Raw genomic sequence first — 21,817 nt, forward strand, 5'->3', positions numbered from 1 at the left:
GATATGCACTTCAAAGCATGAAAATAAAATAAAAAACAATGTTATGTTATTTGTAATATACCATTAACCTCTGATTATTGTCTCCTCAAAATAACATCTACAACTACACTCATAATTGGATTTTATTTCAATTACCCTCTTCCCCCAAAAATCAGCATTCCCCTTATTTCAAATCATAAGGCTTGTCACATTTTCCCTATATAATCCTATATATAGTTTAACAGCATATAACTCTGGAGTAAATCTCCTCTCATTGTCTACCAACTCGTTAAGAACTGACAGTTACTCCATGAGAGGATATCCGTTCTGGCTCGATCTATTTATGTCCGGAGTCGGAAATGCCCCCTCGAAATCCAATGCTGGAGAATAATCAGGTTCAACCGTGTGAGTGTTTGAAATCATTAACAGATTTGTTTCACCTCGTTTTCATTGTTAGAGTATTATATAATTATCCATGGTTTTTCCATATAATACTACTGATAATGGGCCTTTCTGCTTTTCTAAAGAGTATATCATTAATTTGTATGCATAGCATTTAAACTATACGAGTGATGAAAAAAAGTAGGGGATAATGACTATCTTTAAATGCTCTGTGTACGGGATGTCCGATTCTAATTGTTTCAAACGCTTGTAAAAGGAAGGGGGTTTAAAACAAGAATCCAGGCAGCAATGTTAAGGCGTCCCGGTGCTAAAATACGGCTGGAAAATGATATTATTTGAATCATCGCAAACATACTTTGACCGGGAGTATTTCTAAAAAACTATGTTACATTTTTCGACAACGATGTTGAATATTATATTTGATGCATTTTTTTTGACGTCATATGTTTTTTGTAATCACGTGACGGGCGAATCCTAATATTGCAAATGATCTATTTAAATCGCATCGGCGCAGGTGATAAAGGACATTAATCATACATATTTTTAAGAAAAATCCTTTGGGAAAGAAATAGACATTTCGTTTATGGAAGATATTGTTAAAACATTCCACATAATGATCAAAATAATGCACATTTTTACTAATCAAAAGCGATTTACAAAAGAATTGGGAAAAATCCGTAGGGTTCCCAAGCACGATTATCAAAATTCCATAATCTATTCCATAATCTGACATATTTACCATTGAATATGAGAAGCTGGGTTTTAATTTTAATTAAATTCAGTTTTTCTCTATTTCTGAGAGGGTACTGACGTTCAGTTATATTTTGAACTTCTTGTTGAGGTATTGGCTGTTTTGGTATCTGATTTTGATTACTGTAAATTCCTAATTAAACGCGAGGAATTAATATCCGCGTAAAATCGCGAGAAGCCCGTCTCGCGAATTCTAAAATCTCGCTTTTAATTTTAGAAGACATGTGAACTACATGAAACTATGATGAAATTTCGCCATTCGCGATTTTATGTTCTCGCGATTTGATGGCAAATCGTTGAATCGCGGAATTAAGTACTCGCGTAAATTAAGGAATCTACAGTATCGTTTTCAATTTCACAATCAAAAAAATATTATTTCATTATAGGAAAGCAATGTCTCAAATTTAAAAGAAACTTGTGCATTGATAAATAATTGTGTATGTGAATTATGTGAATTATAACTGATCATCTCTTATTTCAAATTGGTGTTGATCGTGATATTTTGGATACAACAAATTATGATATCTTTTCTTTTTTAACCAAGAAATAGCTATCATAATTAATACAACTATATAAGTATAAAAAGTAGTTGTCAAAACTGCGCAGACAGCTTAAAAAAAATTAAAGAACACCCTCATTTAATTCATCAGTGTGTGGTCTTAAATAACCTTCTGAATCAAAAGAGTCAAGTGAAAGACAAGTACTTGATTCAGTATATATTGGACTTCTTAAAGATTGGTTTTGTTTTCTTTTGATATGCAATAATCTTAATGTTATTAATATTGTAATAAGTGACAAAAAAAACAAAAACAAAAATGGATAAGTATTTACTTAAAAGAATGGTCACCTTTGAGGATGTTCTTGCTGTTGTATCTGCAGACAGTGGTGCTGTATCCCCATTCACTGTTTTATCCGTAGTCTCCAAAGTCGTAGCTTACACAGCTAATTGTGCCACATACGTTTCACATATGTTTGAACTTAACACACGTACAACATACGTTAAACATACGTTACACACATGTGAAGTCAAACCGTACGTTAAACATATGTTGAGAAACGCATGGTTAACATACGTGTGATAACATACGTTCAACATCACATATGTTTAACATACGTTAGATTTTACATATGTTAAACATATGTGAATCACATGTTTTACATATGTAAAACTCAACCACATGTTACACATATGTTAATAAACACATGGTTAACATGAGTTCTAAAAACCATGTTACACGTGCGTTAATAATATATATGTTTTACATATGTGTGAACTGAAGGCATGCATTTGAATAACTTTACATCAAAATTATCTGCATGCGTGGATCTAATGGGCGGGGGGGGGGGGGGGGGGTCGGAGGGATCCCAACCCCCCCCCCCCCCCCCCTGGAAAATGAAAGTTAATGAAAGTTACACAGTAAAATTATCGCAAATATGCCTCGGATCCCCCCCCCCCCCGGGCAAACACAATTATCCTTCGGACCCCCCCCCCCCCCCCCCCCTGGAAAAAAAATAATTCTGGATCCGCGCATGATCTGCATGTACATGTGTGATGTTGCTTTATCACTCATGTCTCTGAAATGAATGCATGTGAACATGTGTGAAGAAAAGCCTTGCTACTGTGCGTGTTTATTGGTTTAAACTATGCATAAATAAAGTTGTTTCATTAACTGAAGCCACTTGTCTTCTTAAAATTAATTCGATAACGAATCCGGAATTAATACGAAATCGGTTTTAGTTTTGTCGATGACAAAATATACGTCACATTTTTACGTCACGGAGGCAGAAGATCGAACTGCAGGATGGATTTAGCAGAGGTAATGATTGTCAAGCATTCGTTTTTATTTAGCCTACTTGCATTTGAAAATTATATCGTACAATTACCGATGTCAAAAGAGTAAACATGTAACACGGAGCTGTAACTGTGTTCTCCGGGAAAATTCGGGTTGAATTAATGACGATAAAAATGATGTTTCCCCAGAGAGCTATAACTAAGCAGCTATTTGGTTTAGTTAATATAGAAGAACCAATACTTATTAAAACCCATAAAATATATGTCGATCTTGGATAAGACTCATTTGAAAACTGAAGTATTTGAAAGTAGAGAAAAACTAGAGCAAAGCCTATGCAAAGTAACGAGTAGGTCTTCCATTGCAACTAAGTGAAATGATTATTGAATTGCCTCTATTAAGTTATATTCTTATTGCATGGTAATTGAAATTTTTTTATAGGCATGCATTGGCTGCTTGACATATCCCTGGAATAGGACACCAACTAGCTAACATAGTCAATGACAGATGTCTCTTTGAATTGATAAAATCATAATGTAAGTACACATACCATTGCATTTCACAATTTAAACATTTTTTAAGGGTCATCAACACCGCTGGAAAATTTTTTTCCATACAAATCCAACCTAATAAATAACTCAAAAGTATGGATTTCTATGACAAAGTTCATTAAAAGTAGAAGTTACTGGGTGTTCAGGATCATTAATGATAATCTGTTGCATGACACCTACATGTACATTTGTATTTCTTAGTAAGTAAGTGAAAAATTTTGATATATCTAATTATTTAATGCATGTATTATATTTTGTAGCAAATGGATATAATACAGAAGTTTCAAAGATCTGTTTTGATGTAGCCTGAAGATTTTGTAATGAATGATCCAGGATCCAAAAGTTCTTCGCGGAGTTCAAAGACAGTTGCAATGTGGTTGCTAATTTAGTGACAGAGTAAGGTAATTCAATTTAGATAAGGATTAATACAGGCATGTATCCAGTTACCCCCCTATTTTTTTTTTGTTGCAGCAAAGATTTTTCTTAAATTTTCATATAAAAAGTGAATTATCAAGGAGTTGCCCACCCCCCCCCCCCCAATGCATGCACACACACACTTTTCTGGGGACTATGTGTAAGTGTACTTTAGAATATCATTTCACCCAAATGATTCAAGCTTATTTGCTTAAAAAAATATTTACCTGTATACATTGTTTTCCGCTTACATGTATAAATTATATTTTTTATCGTGTATTTAAAAACTCTAATGATTGTATGTACTTAAGTTTGTATTAATATTTTAGAAAGAAGTTCAAACAAGCATTGCCATGGGAAAACATGAAAAAGGAAGAAGGTGGAGGTGGACAAAAATCAGGATGAATATACTAGAGGTAAAAATTATTTTGTCAAATTAATACTTGTGATTGACCTTCTATTTTGCCCCCCCCCCCCCCTCTCTCTCTCTATCTCTCTCTCTGAAAGCTTGCAAATAAAAGAAAAAATTATTAACAATTGATTGTCAATTGTAAACTTTCTTCATGTTGTATTTGCAATAAAATCTAAATGGATCCTGTTATTCTTTAACAATATTGTTGAATAAAAAAGCAACCGAGGCATTTGCAAATTTTACTTTATCATAAAATGAAATTTAATGCAAAATTCTTTGTTTTTTTTCCAGAAACTATTAAAGCACAGAAGAATGACAACAATATAAATCTAAATGTAATCATTCAAGGAATTAAATTCATGTTTAATCTCGAAACTGTCTTTTTTCTGTAACTCTAGTTTTAGATTAACAAGAAGCTGTAAATGCAAAATGAATGTTTCCAAAGATCCACCGAAGTAACTGAGTAATCAATTGAAGTGATTCAAGCAGCAAGATGAAGTATATCAAGAATGAACTGAAAAATTAAAAATATTCAAGTAATTCAATTTTAAGCAATTTACATGTGATACGTATGTAGTTCATGCAAAAAACGTACGTTGGATCCACATGCGTAAAACGTATGGAATGTATCACGTAAATCTAACACACGTGTAACATACGTTTCACATATGTTCATTAACGTATGTTAAACACACGTGGTACTTAAATCACGTTAAACGTACGTAAGGTCACATACGTATCACACATGTTTAACGTATGTGAAACGTATGTGGCACATTTTGCTGTGTATAATAACAGAATTGATGGCCAATGCTACCTTATCTTTAACTTTACAGTTTCATTTATAAAACTTGAATTTAATGTGATGACGGATTCAATTATAGCTTTAAAAATTTACAATAAAAACGTGTGAGGCCTTCACTCACATGTAGAGAGGTGGACACAGGGGTAGAGGTAGTGTGAGCATTCTTAATGGATTCATGATAACTCGGATGTTGAGAGGTGGACATAGGGTTAGTGGTAGTGTGAGTATTCTTGGTGGATTCATGAGTACTCGGATGTTGAGAGGTGGACATAGGGTTAGTGGTAGTGTGGGCATTCTTGGTGGATTCATGATAACTCGGATGTTGAGAGGTGGACATAGGGGTAGTGGTAGTGTGAGTATTCTTGGTGGATTCATGAGTACTCACATGTAGAGAGGTGGACATAGGGGTAGAGGTGGTGTGAGCATTCTTGGTGGATTCATGAGTACTCACATGTTGAGAGGTGGACATAGGGGTAGAGGTGGTGTGAGCATTCTTGGTGGATTCATGAGTACTCGGATGTTGAGAGGTGGACATAGGGTTAGTGGTAGTGTGGGCATTCTTGGTGGATTCATGATAACTCGGATGTTGAGAGGTGGACATAGGGGTAGTTGTGGTGTGAGCATTCTTGGTGGATTCATTAGTACTCGGATGTTGAGAGGTGGACATAGGGTTAGTGGTAGTGTGAGCATTCTAGGTGGATTCATGAGTACTCACATGTTGAGAGGTGGACATAGGGGTAGAGGTGGTGTGAGCATTCTTGGTGGATTCATGAGTACTCGGATGTTGAGAGGTGGACATAGGGGTAGTTGTGGTGTGAGCATTCTTGGTGGATTCATGAGTACTCACATGTAGAGAGGTGGACACAGGGGTAGAGGTGGTGTGAGCATTCTTGGTGGATTCATGAGTACTCGGATGTTGAGAGGTGGACATAGGGGTAGTGGTGGTGTGAGCATTCTTGGTTGATTCATGAGTACTCGGATGTTGAGAGGTGGACATAGGGTTAGTGGTAGTGTGGGCATTCTTGGTGGATTCATGAGTACTCGGATGTTGAGAGGTGGACATAGGGTTAGTGGTAGTGTGAGCATTCTTGGTGGATTCATGAGTACTCGGATGTTGAGAGGTGGACATAGGGGTAGTGGTGGTGTGAGCATTCTAGGTGGATTCATGAGTACTCACATGTAGAGAGGTGGACATAGGGTTAGTGGTAGTGTGGGCATTCTTGGTGGATTCATGAGTACTCGGATGTTGAGAGGTGGACATAGGAGTAGTGGTGGTGTGAGCATTCTTGGTGGATTCATGAGTACTCGGATGTTGAGAGGTGGACATAGGGTTAGTGGTAGTGTGGGCATTCTTGGTGGATTCATGAGTACTCGGATGTTGAGAGGTGGACATAGGGGTAGTGGTGGTGTGAGCATTCTAGGTGGATTCATTAGTACTCGGATGTTGAGAGGTGGACATAGGGTTAGTGGTAGTGTGGGCATTCTTGGTGGATTCATGAGTACTCGGATGTTGAGAGGTGGACATAGGAGTAGTGGTGGTGTGAGCATTCTTGGTGGATTCATGAGTACTCGGATGTTGAGAGGTGGACATAGGGGTAGTTGTGGTGTGAGCATTCTTGGTGGATTCATGAGTACTCGGATGTTGAGAGGTGGACATAGGGGTAGAGGTAGTGTGAGTATTCTTGGTGGATTCATGAGTACTCGGATGTTGAGAGGTGGACATAGGGTTAGTGGTAGTGTGAGCATTCTTAATGGATTCATGATAACTCGGATGTTGAGAGGTGGACATAGGGTTAGAGGTAGTGTGAGTATTCTTAGTGGATTCATGATAACTCGGATGTTGAGAGGTGGACATAGGGGTAGAGGTAGTGTGAGTATTCTTGGTGGATTCATGAGTACTAGGATGTTGTGAGGTGGACAAGTATCTACGTGCCTGTTTCACTATCCATAATATCTCTTTTCTGGATAAATGCATCCTTTGCAGTTAAATATGGTTGTATAAATTCAGTTTCTGATCTATGGGGAATAAGTAAAAATAAGTATGAGTAGTAATGTTCTTCTGAAAACAATGGAAAATTTGGAGTGCGAACAACACTTGGATTTTTACTTTTCCTCATCCATATCTCAAACTTGTCAATATAAATTCGCTCAAGACCTAGCTTTTTCTTAGGTGGTGGATCATAACATTTTGAATACCATGAACAGAATCTGTAAAGACACATTTGTTCCAAGTCTGAAGGTCGATAATGATAATAATCAATCAAATTTGATTGAAAAATGTCTGTAGAATCATTTGATAAACTTTCAATATCTGTTCTACTTTTCAAAATTTTAAATCTTTTGTTTGGCATTCTTGTGTTGAGATAAATAAATCTGCGACTAGTGTGTATTAATTTCAAATTGCTTAAACGATATGCTGCTTCCTGACTACTCATTTTACGATGCCTCAATACAGTAAGACTTATTTTAAGTAAACGTTGATATTTTGGAATTGTTGGATTATCATGAAACACCTGACTTATAAGCTGACCTAAAGAATTTGTGAGTTCGTCGGGTTCAGACTTGCAGATATAGCTGCAAACATAGTAAGCTGCTCCTTCTGCATTGCATATCATTTGGATGTCCATATTTGCCCTCCAATGACGCAGAATAGTTGGATTGTAACAATTAATCATGGTTTCATTTTTACTTCTTTTAGTAAAATAAAACTTTCCTTTGTTAACTGAATTAAAATCAATATTGCCAAGTACTTTTGTTTGTGTACAAATGAGCTTTGGAAATCCAAACCTACAAGAAGCTTTATATGATTTTGTACAATACGTCGTATGACTATGGGTTTGTAATTTTTTAACAAGATAATTCAGTTCTTCATCTTCACTATCTGGAAGACATGATCTAATTGTACTATTTATATATGATACTAGATTAGGAACACTTTCATTGGTTATTTCATTTGGAACACCATCAATCCACAAAAACATATGTATATGTGGGCTCCCTCTATTTTGAAACTCTACTCTTGCAAAGTAATCACGTACCATACCAAGAGGTTGTTTTCCTGATAAAACAATATTTTTCATCAAAGCATTAAATCTCTTTTCAAAATGGATCGATGTTAATAGTGGATCTTTTCTCATGTCATCCAAAAAACTGTTATGAAGTTTAGCAGATTCATAATTGACATTCTTTAACAACATTCCTAATTCACACCAATGGAGATCATCAGCGGATAAAGTCATAAAAAGAGTTGGGGGACCTAAGAATTTAAACATTGCCAACAGATTGTATAATTGGTTTCTAAAGTATGCTACTGTACCTCTAATGTTTTTCATGAACATATAAGAATTTTGATATAACATACTATTTTGCTGTAAATTCTTTACATCAAAAGCTGTTACAAATTCAGAATTGTGTGTACTTTTGGTTATTCTCATATTAACATTGATCTCTGACTTCAGCAGCATCAGGTCCGTGTTAACTGCAGCATGTTATAAGTAAGTCATATTTTTTTGTAAAATAACCATGTCTGTGATAAAGTCTATTTTTGAAATACATTGCACGTGGAATTTTCATTTGTCTAGGAAAGTTATATCCATTTATACCGTGAGGAAAGAGCCAGGGAAATGCCATCTCTTCTCCTGATTCCATTTCATATACATTTACAGGTCCTTCCTCAATTTAAGGAACTTCTATACACCCTTTATTTATAAACTCTTGTATATTAGCAATTGGAATAGTTTTATTTACAGGGGTTGCAGTATATGACTCTACTTCAAGTACTTCATTCAGACTGTAAGCATTATGAAATCCTGTATCATGGTGATCATATTCAGATAAATCTACAGAAATATTAGCATAAAGTTTGTTATTTGCTTTTAACCAATTCAAAGCCTCTAAAAGTTTTGACGGACATGCAAAATATTTCCATTCTTCATCTGCAACATGACTTTCATGTAAGTATTTTACACCAATTAAATCTACATCTCTTGTACTTTGAGGCAACTGATTAGCTACAAGTTGGACATTGGAAGGCAAGTTAAGGACAAGACCTTTCTCACCATACTGTCCACCTGGCAAAATTAATAGACTCATAAATATCTGAACCAGGGCAATCAGTATCCTTTCTACAAGACTAAGACATTGCAATTTTGCAGGAATTTCACTTACATTTAAATTATTCGACTTGCATGACAAATAAGGAATTTGTTGTTTACTCAATGAAGTGTAGCAAAACTTACACAAATTGTCATCTTGGTTAATTTGCAGGTCATCTAAACTGACAGTTTGACTCAAATGATATATCTGATTTGAAAACAAAAATCTTTCACAACACATGTAATAAAAATCTGCAGACTGTCTAATTCCTTCCTCAAATTTTCTAATGTGATTTGAATCGCTTAAATAATCAATCTTCTGATCATTGAAATCACTATTCTCAAAAATGCAACAATTAGAAACAAATGTCGGTGCACCATCATCATCGATAGAAAAAAAGTTTTGAAACTCAATACTAGCCACTTCTTTGTTTACTTCTTGAAATACATAAAAGTCTGAAAATTTCAATTTCTTATTTTTCTTCTTTTGACATGCTTTCTGACCATTTTTGTTAGTTTTGCAATAGTTATGAAATGAAATATTGCCCTCTTTTTTAACACCATTCAAATGCTCAGGTGACAATTTTTGCTTTTTATTTTCTGTTGAGGGTTTGTGACTTTTTAAGCAATTCAAATTTTTACTCAACCTTTGTTGCAACCACTATTGAAATAAAACCACTATTGAAATAAATTATTTCAATAGTGGTTGGGAATGCATTTCATTAGAAAAATCACTTTGCAACCACTATTGAAATAAAACCACTATTGAAATAAATTATTTCAATAGTGGTTGGGGATTATTTCATTTGAAGAATCACTTTGCAACCACTATTGAAATACAACTACTTTCGAAGTAATTATATCAATAGTAGTTGGGGATGCATTTCATTTTAAGAGTCACTTTACAGACACTTTTAAAGACTAATGTTTCATTATTTTTTTTTATTGTAGACGAGAATGAACTTTTTAGAAATATTACTTTGTTATTACTATTGTAACGCAAGAAACACTTTATCTAACGAACAATATCAGATACAAAAGGTAGGTATTATACTTGCATATTTTACGGTATTAATAATCAAGACTAAAAGGAAATATGGTATAATGTTACAATTTTCACGGGTGTGCAAAAATATATAACCAATTCACACAAATTAAAATGCAAATAAAAGGTATTAAAGACTTATATTTTACAGTAATTATAACCGAGACTATGAATTTAACGTACCTCTTTTCGGATTTTTACTGTTGTGCAGAAATAAAAAAAATCTCGTAGAATGATGTATAGAATTGTTTTCATATTCTTTTCTTTACCTTTTTCTTTCTATTGATATATAATGTGAAAATCGTAAATTATTTGTACAAGAATTAACACATTGGAAATTACCGGAACTTCAACTCAAACCCCCTGTATATTTAAATAAATTAATTAAGGATACATGTAATTATAAACATCACTATTAATATAAATTATTTCAATAGTGGTTAGTGATGAATTTTATTACGACCACTATTGAAATAAATCATTTCAATAGTGGTTAGTGATGAATTTTATTACGACCACTATTGAAATAAATTATTTCAATAGTGGTTGATGATAAAGTTTATTACGACCACTATTGAAAAAAAATTACTTCAATAGTGGTGGGTTATGAAGCTTATTATGAGAAATAATTTGCAACCACTATTGAAATACAAACACCATTTAAAATATTATATAACATATATCATTATAATAATCTTTATTGAAATATATTATGATAATCGTAATTGTATAGATGTATTTCAGTAAAAGAATAACTGTGCAGTATTGGGAATAAATTTCATTTTACATATCAAATTTATGCTATTTTTTTGTATAGGTCGTGGATGTACTTCATTTCAAGTATCAATTTGCAAATAGTAATTCGATTTTTTTTAATAAATTATGTATAATTGTTATTATATATATGGTTGATCAATCCAATAGATGGCGAGGCGAAGCCGAGCCTTCTTTTAGATTGATCAACCCAATATATCTCCGTAATGAGTCAGTAACTAACCTAATAAGTGTTATGTTTTCTCGAGGACTATCAAGTGACATATTTATTCACAAATAGCGATGATCTACGCAACGCCATGTACAAGATGCCTAACATCTCGTCCAATTTAACTCATTTAAACTCTTCAAAAGGTTCAATATATATATATATATATATATATATATATATATATATATATATATATATATATGAGAGAGAGAGAGAAGTAATTTAAATAGCGGTTGAGGATGTATTTTATTATAAGAATCACTTAGTAACCTGACTATCTAAATAAAACCACTATTGAAATAAATTATTTCAATAGTGGTTGGGTATGCATTTGTTTATAACCACTATTGAAATAAATTATTTCAATAGTGGTTGGGTATGCATTTCTTTATAACCACTATTGAAATAAATTATTTCAATAGTGGTTGGATATGCATGTTTTTTATAACCACTATTGAAATAAATCACTTCAATAGTGGTTGGATATGCATTTTTTTAATAACCACTATTGAAATAAATCATTTCAATAGTGGTTGGGTATGCGTTTCATTATAACCATTAATGAAAGAAATATGGATCACATTCTTAAATATGTTGTGTTTTATAAAGAATTCTTTACTTGTCCAAAAACTTGTGAATGCTTGTTAAATTTCTTGAGTGAAAATTCACATCATATATTTTTATAAAAAATGCTTTGATTTTTGTTCAACAAAATGAATCAGTTATTTAAGGAGGAAATGGTATCAGATATTCTGGGAAAACATTTCAACTTCTTTTAAAATTTATTATTTCAATAGTAATTGATAATAAATTCCATTATACATTTTACTTTATAGCAATTGTTGAAAACTGCTGAAATACAAGCACTATTTAAATAGATATTGTCCCTGCTTTCATTCAAAGTAGGGGATATTCATTAGACATTTTCTGTTTGTCTGCCTGCCTGAGTCGTTGATATGTTCGTTCCAGATGGAAGTTAAAGGTAACACTGCTATGCTAATATTTTAACATTAGAATACTGTTTTTTTTATATAAAATATTGTAATAAAAGTACTTTCATCGTTTAAGATTTTTTTTTTTTAATTTTGAAATATTTCCCCACAATAGACGTGTTAAAGCACATGATATTAAATCAGAGCTAGTTTTTATATTCTTATTGATATCATACCCTGATTTCTAGGCATGCTATTTTTATGTGTGATTTTTATTATAGTTTTCAACTTGCTATTTTTATGTGTGATTTTTATTATAGTTTTCAACTTACAAGAATTGGTAAAATTTGTTTAGAAAACTGATACTTTTTATGTGAAAATTCAAACAAATAAAAATGAAGCAAAAATAAACTGGTAAGCTATATTTTTCACTCAGATTGAATAAATATATGTTTGCATACGTCATCCTAACACCGATAATTGTATTTACTAAAAATAATCAGGTCTTACAACCGCTTTTTTCAAAAAGAAAAAAAAACCAATTACGGTAGGAATATGCTTAACATGCTCAAACTTTTTTTCAAGATGTACTGAATTGAATTTTTCATTTTTAATTGAAAAAACAATTACGGTAGGAATATGCTTAACATGCTCAAGATTTCTTTCTAGATGTACTGAATTGAATAGTATAAAATCTTTATCTCTTTATTGTGGTTAAACGACCTGCACAAAATGCATTGGCTGTTTTCTTAAACGTTCCTTAGCAGATACATGTTCTAATATTACCAAATGTAATATATACAAAATAAATTTGACAGAGGAGAACTAAAGTATGTACATGATGTTAAATGTTCTTAATTGCCAGCCGATGAGTAACAAAAAAGTATGACTGGATTCCCTAAAGAATCAAAGGAGTTGTGTTTTGCTTTGCGATAAAAGGAGGTAAGTGTTCGAATAAATAAAATTATTCAGGGTGTTAGAAATAAAACCATCTATAAACATACATAAAGAAGGTAATACATCTAACAATATTCAAAAAGCATTGTCTTCTTAAAACATATAGCAACATACGTGCCTGTAATTAACACGTTGAGCAAAACACTAAACCGAATATCACAGTTGTTTTTGGTCATTGCAAAAATAACTGAATAAACGAAAATCGGTTAAAACTGACTATTCCAAACGGAAACTTAACTGCAACAAAAATGTATATTTTTTTTTTATACTTTCTTCATGATGGTAGAATTTTCTTCTTTATTATGATTGAAATTTTTCCATTGAACCAATAGGATGTCTCTAGTTTTTAACAATTAAGAAATACTGGTTAACCATTAAAATTCAACGTAATCAGACAAATCAGTAAAACTTTACAGCAACCCTATCAATTTGCAATCAACTTGATAGTTTTTACAAATACTTTTTTTAATCAATTCATAAGCGTTTAATTCAATTTTCAGATGGTTCCGCCAAAGACTAGAGGACTTCGTCCACTTTCAGAGGAAAGGTACAATTTATTTGTTCAACTTTTGAAAGGAACATATCATGTTCCCGTTAAAGAAAGGACGTCAGAGCAACGAAGAGGTATTCTCCAGTTTTGGAGAGTAAAAAACAAACTGAGCCTCGGCAAAGAAGAAAACAAGGATGTTCTTCTCCACGAAGGTAAGAGAGTCTTAACAGTTTCCAATCTAAAAGAGACCATTCTTCAGGCAGCAAAGAAAACATTGGGAGCAGGAGCAAGAAGCATCCACTATAAAATGAAAGGAAAGGTTACAGGTGGAAGTGAGGCACGTGTGCGAAAAATTCTAAGTCGGAGTCAAAGTCATTCAATTATAAACGCACGATTTACAAATCAAGCTCCCATCCAAAGTATGCAGTCAAAAAAAGTTTTCGAAAGGCTTCAAATTGACCTCATAGATATGAGAAAGGAACCGGTTGTTCATGATGGGATTGAGTACTCATACATTCTTAGTGCAATGGACTGTTTTTCGAGATTTGTATTCTTAAGACCTCTTTCAAATAAGAGTCCCAGAAATGTTCTTAAATGTTTGAAGAACATTTTTTCAGAACACGGCTATCCATCAATCGTGCAGTGCGACAATGGAACAGAGTTTAAGGGAGATTTGCCTGCATTCCTGGCTAAACATAGCATAAAACTAATTAACAGTAGCCCATATCACCCACAAAGTCAAGGAAAGGTTGAGAGAAACAACTCCCTTCTTAAAAGAAAACTAAACTTCCTAAAGGTTGCGAATAATCGGGGCTCAAACTGGGCAAAATGCCTTTTTGAGGTTGCGTGTGCAATTAACAGTCAGCCAAAAGAGGTACTTGGATACCAGACACCATTCATGGTGTACTATGGTCGGGGAGATGGTTCTACCGATGATATAAGGAAAAAAGCATCCCTGGCATCTGCACGATGTGGAGCCAGAATGAAGAGAATTAAAAGCAATTTTTGCTGTTCCATTTACAAGAGCGGAGAAAAGGTATTGTTAAAATATCCCTGCCGAAGACGTGTACCTAAAAAAAGATCAGTAGTTATTGCAAGAATCCTTAAAAGAAACAAATTTTTCAGTAAATACTTTGTAACATATATAGACCCAAACGGAGTTTCGCGAAAGGAATGGGTATCTGTGGAAAACATAACAAGCCTTACAGTTGAGGAAGAGAAAAAACGAAGAGAAAAATCAAAGAAGTTTTTTCAAGAAAAAAGACGAAGAGAGAATCATCGAAGAAAATATTACATTGCAATCACTCCAAGTACAGAAACCCAAAGAAACTCTGATCATGATAAGGAAAAAGGACAAAGTGAACCGGAAATCCCCATTCTGTTAAGAAATTGCGTAGAAGATAACGCAAATGACGCAATTTTTATTCCTGGAGTCAGAATTACGTTAAATCCAACAAGCTATGGAAATTGTCAATTTGATGCTTTAGCATGCCAGCTAAATAGCTTAGGCCTGTTTAGAACAGGAGATCAGCTTCGTCATAGCGCTATTTTGCACCTGCGGGAAAATAGAAATCTGTACGTTGATTTCTTCAGAAATGATAATTACTTTGACCTGTATTTAAATCACATGTCAGCTTCAACAACCTATGGGGACCATTTCACGCTACAAGCAATTGCAAGAATATTTTGTTTGCAGATTCTAGTCATCTCCAAACTAGGTCAAGGGCATCACCGAATCGTATCAGACACAGGACGGTTCGACCCTGATCTTCCTATCATTACAGTTGGCCATTACCCGGAAGGATTGGGCGAACATTACGTTAGCGTTGTTTGTGCTAACTTAGAAAATGTTTTGCCCAAAATACAGGAATCTCTTATTTCTGAAACCGATTCTGTAAATCAAAGCCAATCCTTTCAACCTGAGAACGAGGTTTCGTCACCAACAAACCAAGCTAATGACAACTTAGAAGTAAGTTCAGACAGCCCTGCAACTGATACTGACATGCGTCAATCTGAAACTGCAGGATCAATTTGCACGGATGATATCCTTCCAGATCCATTACTCGAACCAGATCAATCTATTTCTGAAGAGACCGAAAGACCTCCTTGTCCAGAGAAGAAGAGCTTTGGCGAAAATAACAGTTCCTTGCATACAGAATCGTCAAATACTGAGAATCCTCTACTTCCAAATCTAGTACTGGAAAATATAATACGAATTTGTATTGAATTTTATCCTGAATCAATGTTCAGACTGCAGTATGTTAATAGATTCTTTATGCACGTTGTCAGATCTGCTGGACTACCCCTTATCCATATTAACAACTTGATAATGCCTGACATTCCGAATCCTGTTTGCATTCGGCGCTTGGTGAGTCGTTTTGGAAGGAATAGTGGCCTTATTTGTCGATTAAGAGAAATTGTACAGGATCAAAGATTCTTAAACACCTGGTTAGTTTTGTTTGAGGAAGAGAACAATTGGTACGAAATTCGAAACATATTTTGGAGGAAAAGACACTAAATTAACATTGATGAAGAATGTTGCATTTGAAGCTCTAAACGCAAGGAAAATTAACGTTTTGGGTTCTTGGTTCTAAACGTGTTTTTTTTCTTTTATATCATGTTAATCTTTTTTGTTTCATGTTCCAGGCGAACTTGTTTTATATTGTTGTCGTTGACTTTTAAATCAGAGTGACATGTTGCATAGGTATTCAAAGTAATAACGATTGCTGGCAAATAACTTCATTTTGAAATTGTTGACATTCATTCTCTAGATCAAACCGGGAGACTTTATTAAAACAAACAATTAATTGCAATGATTTTCAAGTTTAAATCTTTATCATGAACGTACATGTATTCGTGCGATATTAAGCCTGTTTTTCTTTTATTGAATTTCAAATAAAATTGCAATGTGAATATGCTTTATTCGAGTTTTGTATTTTAAGGCTAAACTTAACAAATGGCTTAAAGCCGAGAAGGCTCATTCGAGATTCGAGATTCAAAATACGAGATTCGCCATACGAGATTCGAGATTTAATATCTAAATTAACCAATCAAATCATGGATCTGAAACATGTATCTTATCAAACTGTTCTAAATAAAGATCATTCGTACATGCTCTTTCCTACAAATATAATACATATTATGTCATAAAAACTCTTATATAGTGGTTATAAGATGGTTAAATTAACATTAATGAATTAACCCCACACAGTATAAACAATAAGATTAGTGATAACACTGTGGGCTTTGCAAATACAAGTGATTTTGTTTGCCCTCCATGTTTTTCCCCCGAACCATTTTAACCTGTAGTGTATTCGCCCTAACTGTGTAAAAATCAGCTCTCGAAGAAATATCTGTTTAATCTAAATAATTAAAACTGAGTGTGGTTTTAGCTATGAAACGAATTTCAGTGAAATAATCGACATGTCAAAATATAGGTTATAAACCATAGAAGATATAATGATTTACAACATCAACAATCCAAATAGGAATAGTGTATTGTAGGGTGTCAATGCCATTATCGAGATGAGAGAGAGAGAGAGAGAGAGAGAGAGAGAGAGAGAGGGGGAGTTTTGTAGTGTCAAATTCAACTTTGATTTAGAATTTGAAATTGATTTGATTTGATACAAGCATATATAGTAGCTATAGGGTAAGGCAGACCAACTAGCAAGCTTTAATTTCGGTGTTCGCGCACGTGTGATTTATACCGACTGACTATCTCTCTCTCTCTCTCTCTCTCTCTCTCTCTCTCTCTATCTATCTCTCTCTCTCATCACCTAGCATTTCCTTTTCCGTTAGGGGGTTTGGGGTATTTGTGATGTCTTATACATCAGCTAGCGAAAATGATAACAAAAAATATGAAATTTTCTTAAATTGTGTGCGGATGGGTTGTACTCAATGATCTGTTTTCAGTATTTAAATTTCGGGGGGTAATTCATCAGTTATTCTGTCCCCACTTCGTTTTCTCTTCGTTTTCCATGCGCTTTTTTCGTTTTGGCTCGGCAAGTTAATATCAGACTTTCTGTGTGGCACCATAACGATGCATTACAGATAAATTATGAATAGTTTTACATTTGATAAACAGGTATATACCCGTACTTGATTTTAGATTTGACTCTTATGATCGGATTTAGTGTTTAATAAATATAGGGTAGGACAGAGAAAACTGGACTTTTTGCGCATATCCTACTGTACCATTCATTCAACACAACTATTAGCACTCATCGATTTCGACTTGGGTTCCTTTTTTTATCCACTGGTTTTAAAGCTATTAATTTTTGAAAATATTTCGAATTTATGGTCTGATTATATATAAATTAGAGCTGCGCTGGTGCCTATATTTACCCAAATGGACCAAAATATACCCAAATGAACCTAAAAAAAATTGACAAAATTAGTTTTAAACGACTTATTTTTTTACTGATCGGGTATGTCCTTTAGAAAAATTTTGAACCAGTTTTTCCACACGTTAAGCAAACAAACGACACTTGCTTCATTTTTTTCTGGGGAGGGGGTGGTGCCGGTGAAGGACATGTATTGCTTATGATATACTCCCAGTTGTTATAATAAGTAATTCATATTGATATGAAATGACAGATTTCAATTACACTGTACATAGCTGCTATCATGTATTTTGACCCCTTGCGATAGTTTAAAACAATTTTCAAAGCATTTAATGTAATTCAACCGATCATTTTTGGGAAAAAAAATTCTGAATCCCCGCCTGATACGTCCGCTTCCTTGTATATTAGAATTACATGTACGTTGATCATATGTACACATTAACTTAATCGGCTATGTTATATGACGATAATACATTTTATCTGGCTAAGTGTAATGTAGTAGTATATTAAGTACACACATCTTTGCAGCGCTTATTTACATCTTTAGAGAGTTACTTACATGCAAAGTAAACATTTGTATGATTTATATGTTATTATTGTCAATTTTGGTGCGGGGGGGGGGGGGGGGGGGGTGGGGGGGGTGGTGGTAGGTAACTACAGAAACACTCAACTTGGGTGTGATACATATGCCTGTCTATATACCTTCTATTCTTTCTTGTTAATATACCAATGAATGAATCATAACAAACTACATCAATTAATTTTGAGAAATCCATGCACAAACTTTTTAAAATTTTACTGTTTTCTGCACGAGAAATCGGCAAAGTGGACAAATCATCCTTACCTTTAATTGTACAAAATATGTATCCTTCTATATTAAAAACAATGCCAAATGTAATTCTCATTTGAAATTGTTTACTCAAGAAAAATAAAATAAAAAATAATTAAGTATTCTGTATGATGTGATAATATCTCAATGATTAGTTTATAATCATAGTACAAGTGTATGTCTGTATACATAAAAAACGATAAGTATTGCTTATATTTATCGTTGAAACTGGACTGATTATTTATATTAAGATTAAAACATATTTTAGATACTAATCGTCATGCGCGGATTTAGAAAGGAGGGGGTCAGTGGGTCTGGACCCCCTCCTCGGGAAAATTGAAGCCTATTGAATGTACATAGTAAAATTATTGAAAATTGGCCTAGGGGCCCCCCTACCGAATAAATTGGCTCCGTTTATGAAGTTCTCTACCATAACCGCATTTTTACACAAAAGGGGTGAATAAACCGGGGTTTTAAACTATTGGTTGTGAAATTCCCCAGGGTTCAAACGCATCAGGTGGAAATGCACCGGGGCAAACAAAATCACTTAGATCCGCGAAACACACTGCATAATTACTAGTCTACTTTAATATTCTGTGTAAAAATAATTACAAATAATTATTTAGTTAGCTAGGACGAAGTGAACATAGCATTTATTTGTATATAAGAACATGTACGAATGATCTTTATTAAAAATGGTTTGATATCGCTAGGATACATGTTTTCAGAACTTTGATTTGATTGGTTAATTTAGATATTGAATCTCGAATTTCGAATCTTGAATTTCCGTTTTTCGTATTTCGAATGTCGTATTTTGAATCTCGAATGAGCCTTCTCGGCCTTTGTATATTTTTCTCATCAACATTTGTCCCATGTCAGTCATTGTTGGTGACATCATTTTTGTAGTCGTAAACAATTAATTTTTTATACTTTTTCTCCATAACAACATAGCCAATATCAAACAAACATATAATATTGATATTTTTTGCAAAGTTTAGTAAGTTTTAGAGAACGTTCGCAATTAAATTTTTGAGCAGATATCTTTATATTTCAGTCAAAACCATCCTCTGTAACGTAATGATTTATCACCGGAGAAGGGGTGGCTTGGCTTTATATGTCAGGGTGAAACAATGTTTTTGATTTTATATTAATCAATAACATTCAATTGGCTTAGATTATAAAATTAAATAAATTCAGTGGCTGCTTTTTTGTATATTTAATTTTAACAAGTAGTCGGTGTTTTATTAGTCATATTCATAATGAAATACATTTCAAACCAATATTGAAAAAATATAATTCAAAGAATTTGTGTCCCCCGCTTGGTACTGAAGAATCTCTCGCAATTCATTGATCTCAGGTTTAATTTTGATCTTTTGACCTGAAAATCATTTTTCAGGGGTCATTTTTAAGCTATAACAAATGTTGATTTAGGAGTCCACTACAAAATCTAGTATGAAATACTTCCATATTGTAAAAATCTTTGTATCGAAATGAACAATTGAATTAAGTATGATTTTATACATTTAATTTTCCAGGTCGAAGTATTTATTAGCGTAGAAAAATAGTTAAGCTACGAATCTGTAAGTCATGAGTTCGATCTCGATCTGCCTTTTAGAAATTTGACCTTTGCAATTATTCTTCAAATGTAGTTTTAATCAAATATTGCATAATTGAAATTTCAACTCTGGTAGTATCTTGATTGTGATTACAATATGATGTTGATAATGAAATACAATCTAAACCACTATTGAAATAAATTATTTCAATAGTGGTTAAGGACGCGTTTCATTACAACCACTATTGAAATAAGTTATTTCAATAGTGGTTAGGGAGGCGTTTCATTACAACCACTATTGAAATAAGTTATTTCAATAGTGGTTATGGAGGCGTTTCATTACAACCACTATTGAAATAATTTATTTAAATAGTGGTTAAGGATCCGTTTCATTACAACTACTATTGAAATAAACTATTTCAAAAGTGGTAGGGATGCATGTCATTTTTATGCCTAATATTCCGTCTGCGTATAGCACTGTCAGTTCCAGATGACAGGTGGTATGGAAAGCATGACCATATATAGGTAAATCAGGATTAAAAAGGAATTTATTATATGATAAGACATACTTCATATCTGAAAAAAACTCCCCTAGCAGAAAGGAAAGTGCTACAAATAGACATAATAATAGGCATAAAACTGATATGCATCATCAATCACTATTGAAATACTTTTTTTAATAGTGGTTGAAATGAAAGGTATCCCTAACCTCTATTGAATTTTTTTTATTTCAATAGTGGTTGAAATGAAACGCATCCTTAACCACTATTGAAATAATATATTCAAATAGTTGTCGTAATGACATACATCCCTAACCACTATTGAAATAATTTATCTTAATAGAAATATTTATAATAATATTTATCAATAAATAATGATTCATTATACAGGGGGTTTGAATAGAAGTTCTGGCAATTGACAATATGTTCACTATCATTTAAATACATGTAATATACAATATTCATAGAACATGATATGTCTGTAAAAAGAGAAACGTAAAGAAAAAAATATAAATTTTCAAAGTAATACTTATAAAGATATTCATTCTAAGCTACGATTGAAAAATAATTTGAATAGTATATGTACTTCAACAGTGTCTGTAAATTGATTTTTAAAATGGAATACATCCCGGAACAATATTTGAATAATTTATTTCAATAGTGGTTGTATTTCAATAGTGGTTACAATGTGATTCTTCAAATGAAATACATCCCCAACCACTATTGAAATAATTTATTTCAATAGTGGTTTTATTTCAATAGTGGTTGCAAAGCGATTTTTCTAATGAAATGCATTCCCAACCACTATTGAAATAATTTATTTCAATAGTGGTTTTATTTCAATAGTGGTTGCAACAAACCTTTCTTGCTTTTGCTTTTTAGCAGAGTGTGACAGTTCATCACATGACCTGTTGTTAATGGAAAACCATCCAAAACGAACAGGTGTTATTTCAAACTGGTAACCACCGTAAACGCTTATTGTGT

At 33.2% G+C, this 21,817-nt stretch overlaps 1 protein-coding gene and 1 long non-coding RNA gene across 2 annotated transcripts; one reads left to right on the forward strand and one right to left on the reverse strand.

Annotated features, from left to right (window-relative positions):
* The first annotated feature begins 2,646 nt into the window (after positions 1–2,646).
* On the forward strand, positions 2,647–4,924 carry LOC117682894 (uncharacterized). Its single transcript, XR_010712803.1, has 5 exons — positions 2,647–2,948; positions 3,363–3,457; positions 3,733–3,873; positions 4,216–4,302; positions 4,590–4,924. It is a non-coding gene; the product is annotated as an uncharacterized lncRNA (long non-coding RNA).
* A 252-nt stretch (positions 4,925–5,176) lies between these two features.
* On the reverse strand, positions 5,177–5,770 carry LOC136273768 (uncharacterized). Its single transcript, XM_066079133.1, has one exon. The coding sequence runs from the start codon at positions 5,768–5,770 to the stop codon at positions 5,177–5,179; it is 594 nt and encodes a 197-aa protein (XP_065935205.1).
* Positions 5,771–21,817: the final 16,047 nt, after the last annotated feature.

Source organism: Magallana gigas, chromosome 1 (assembly GCF_963853765.1).
Source record: "Magallana gigas chromosome 1, xbMagGiga1.1, whole genome shotgun sequence".
Taxonomy (NCBI): domain Eukaryota; kingdom Metazoa; phylum Mollusca; class Bivalvia; order Ostreida; family Ostreidae; genus Magallana; species Magallana gigas.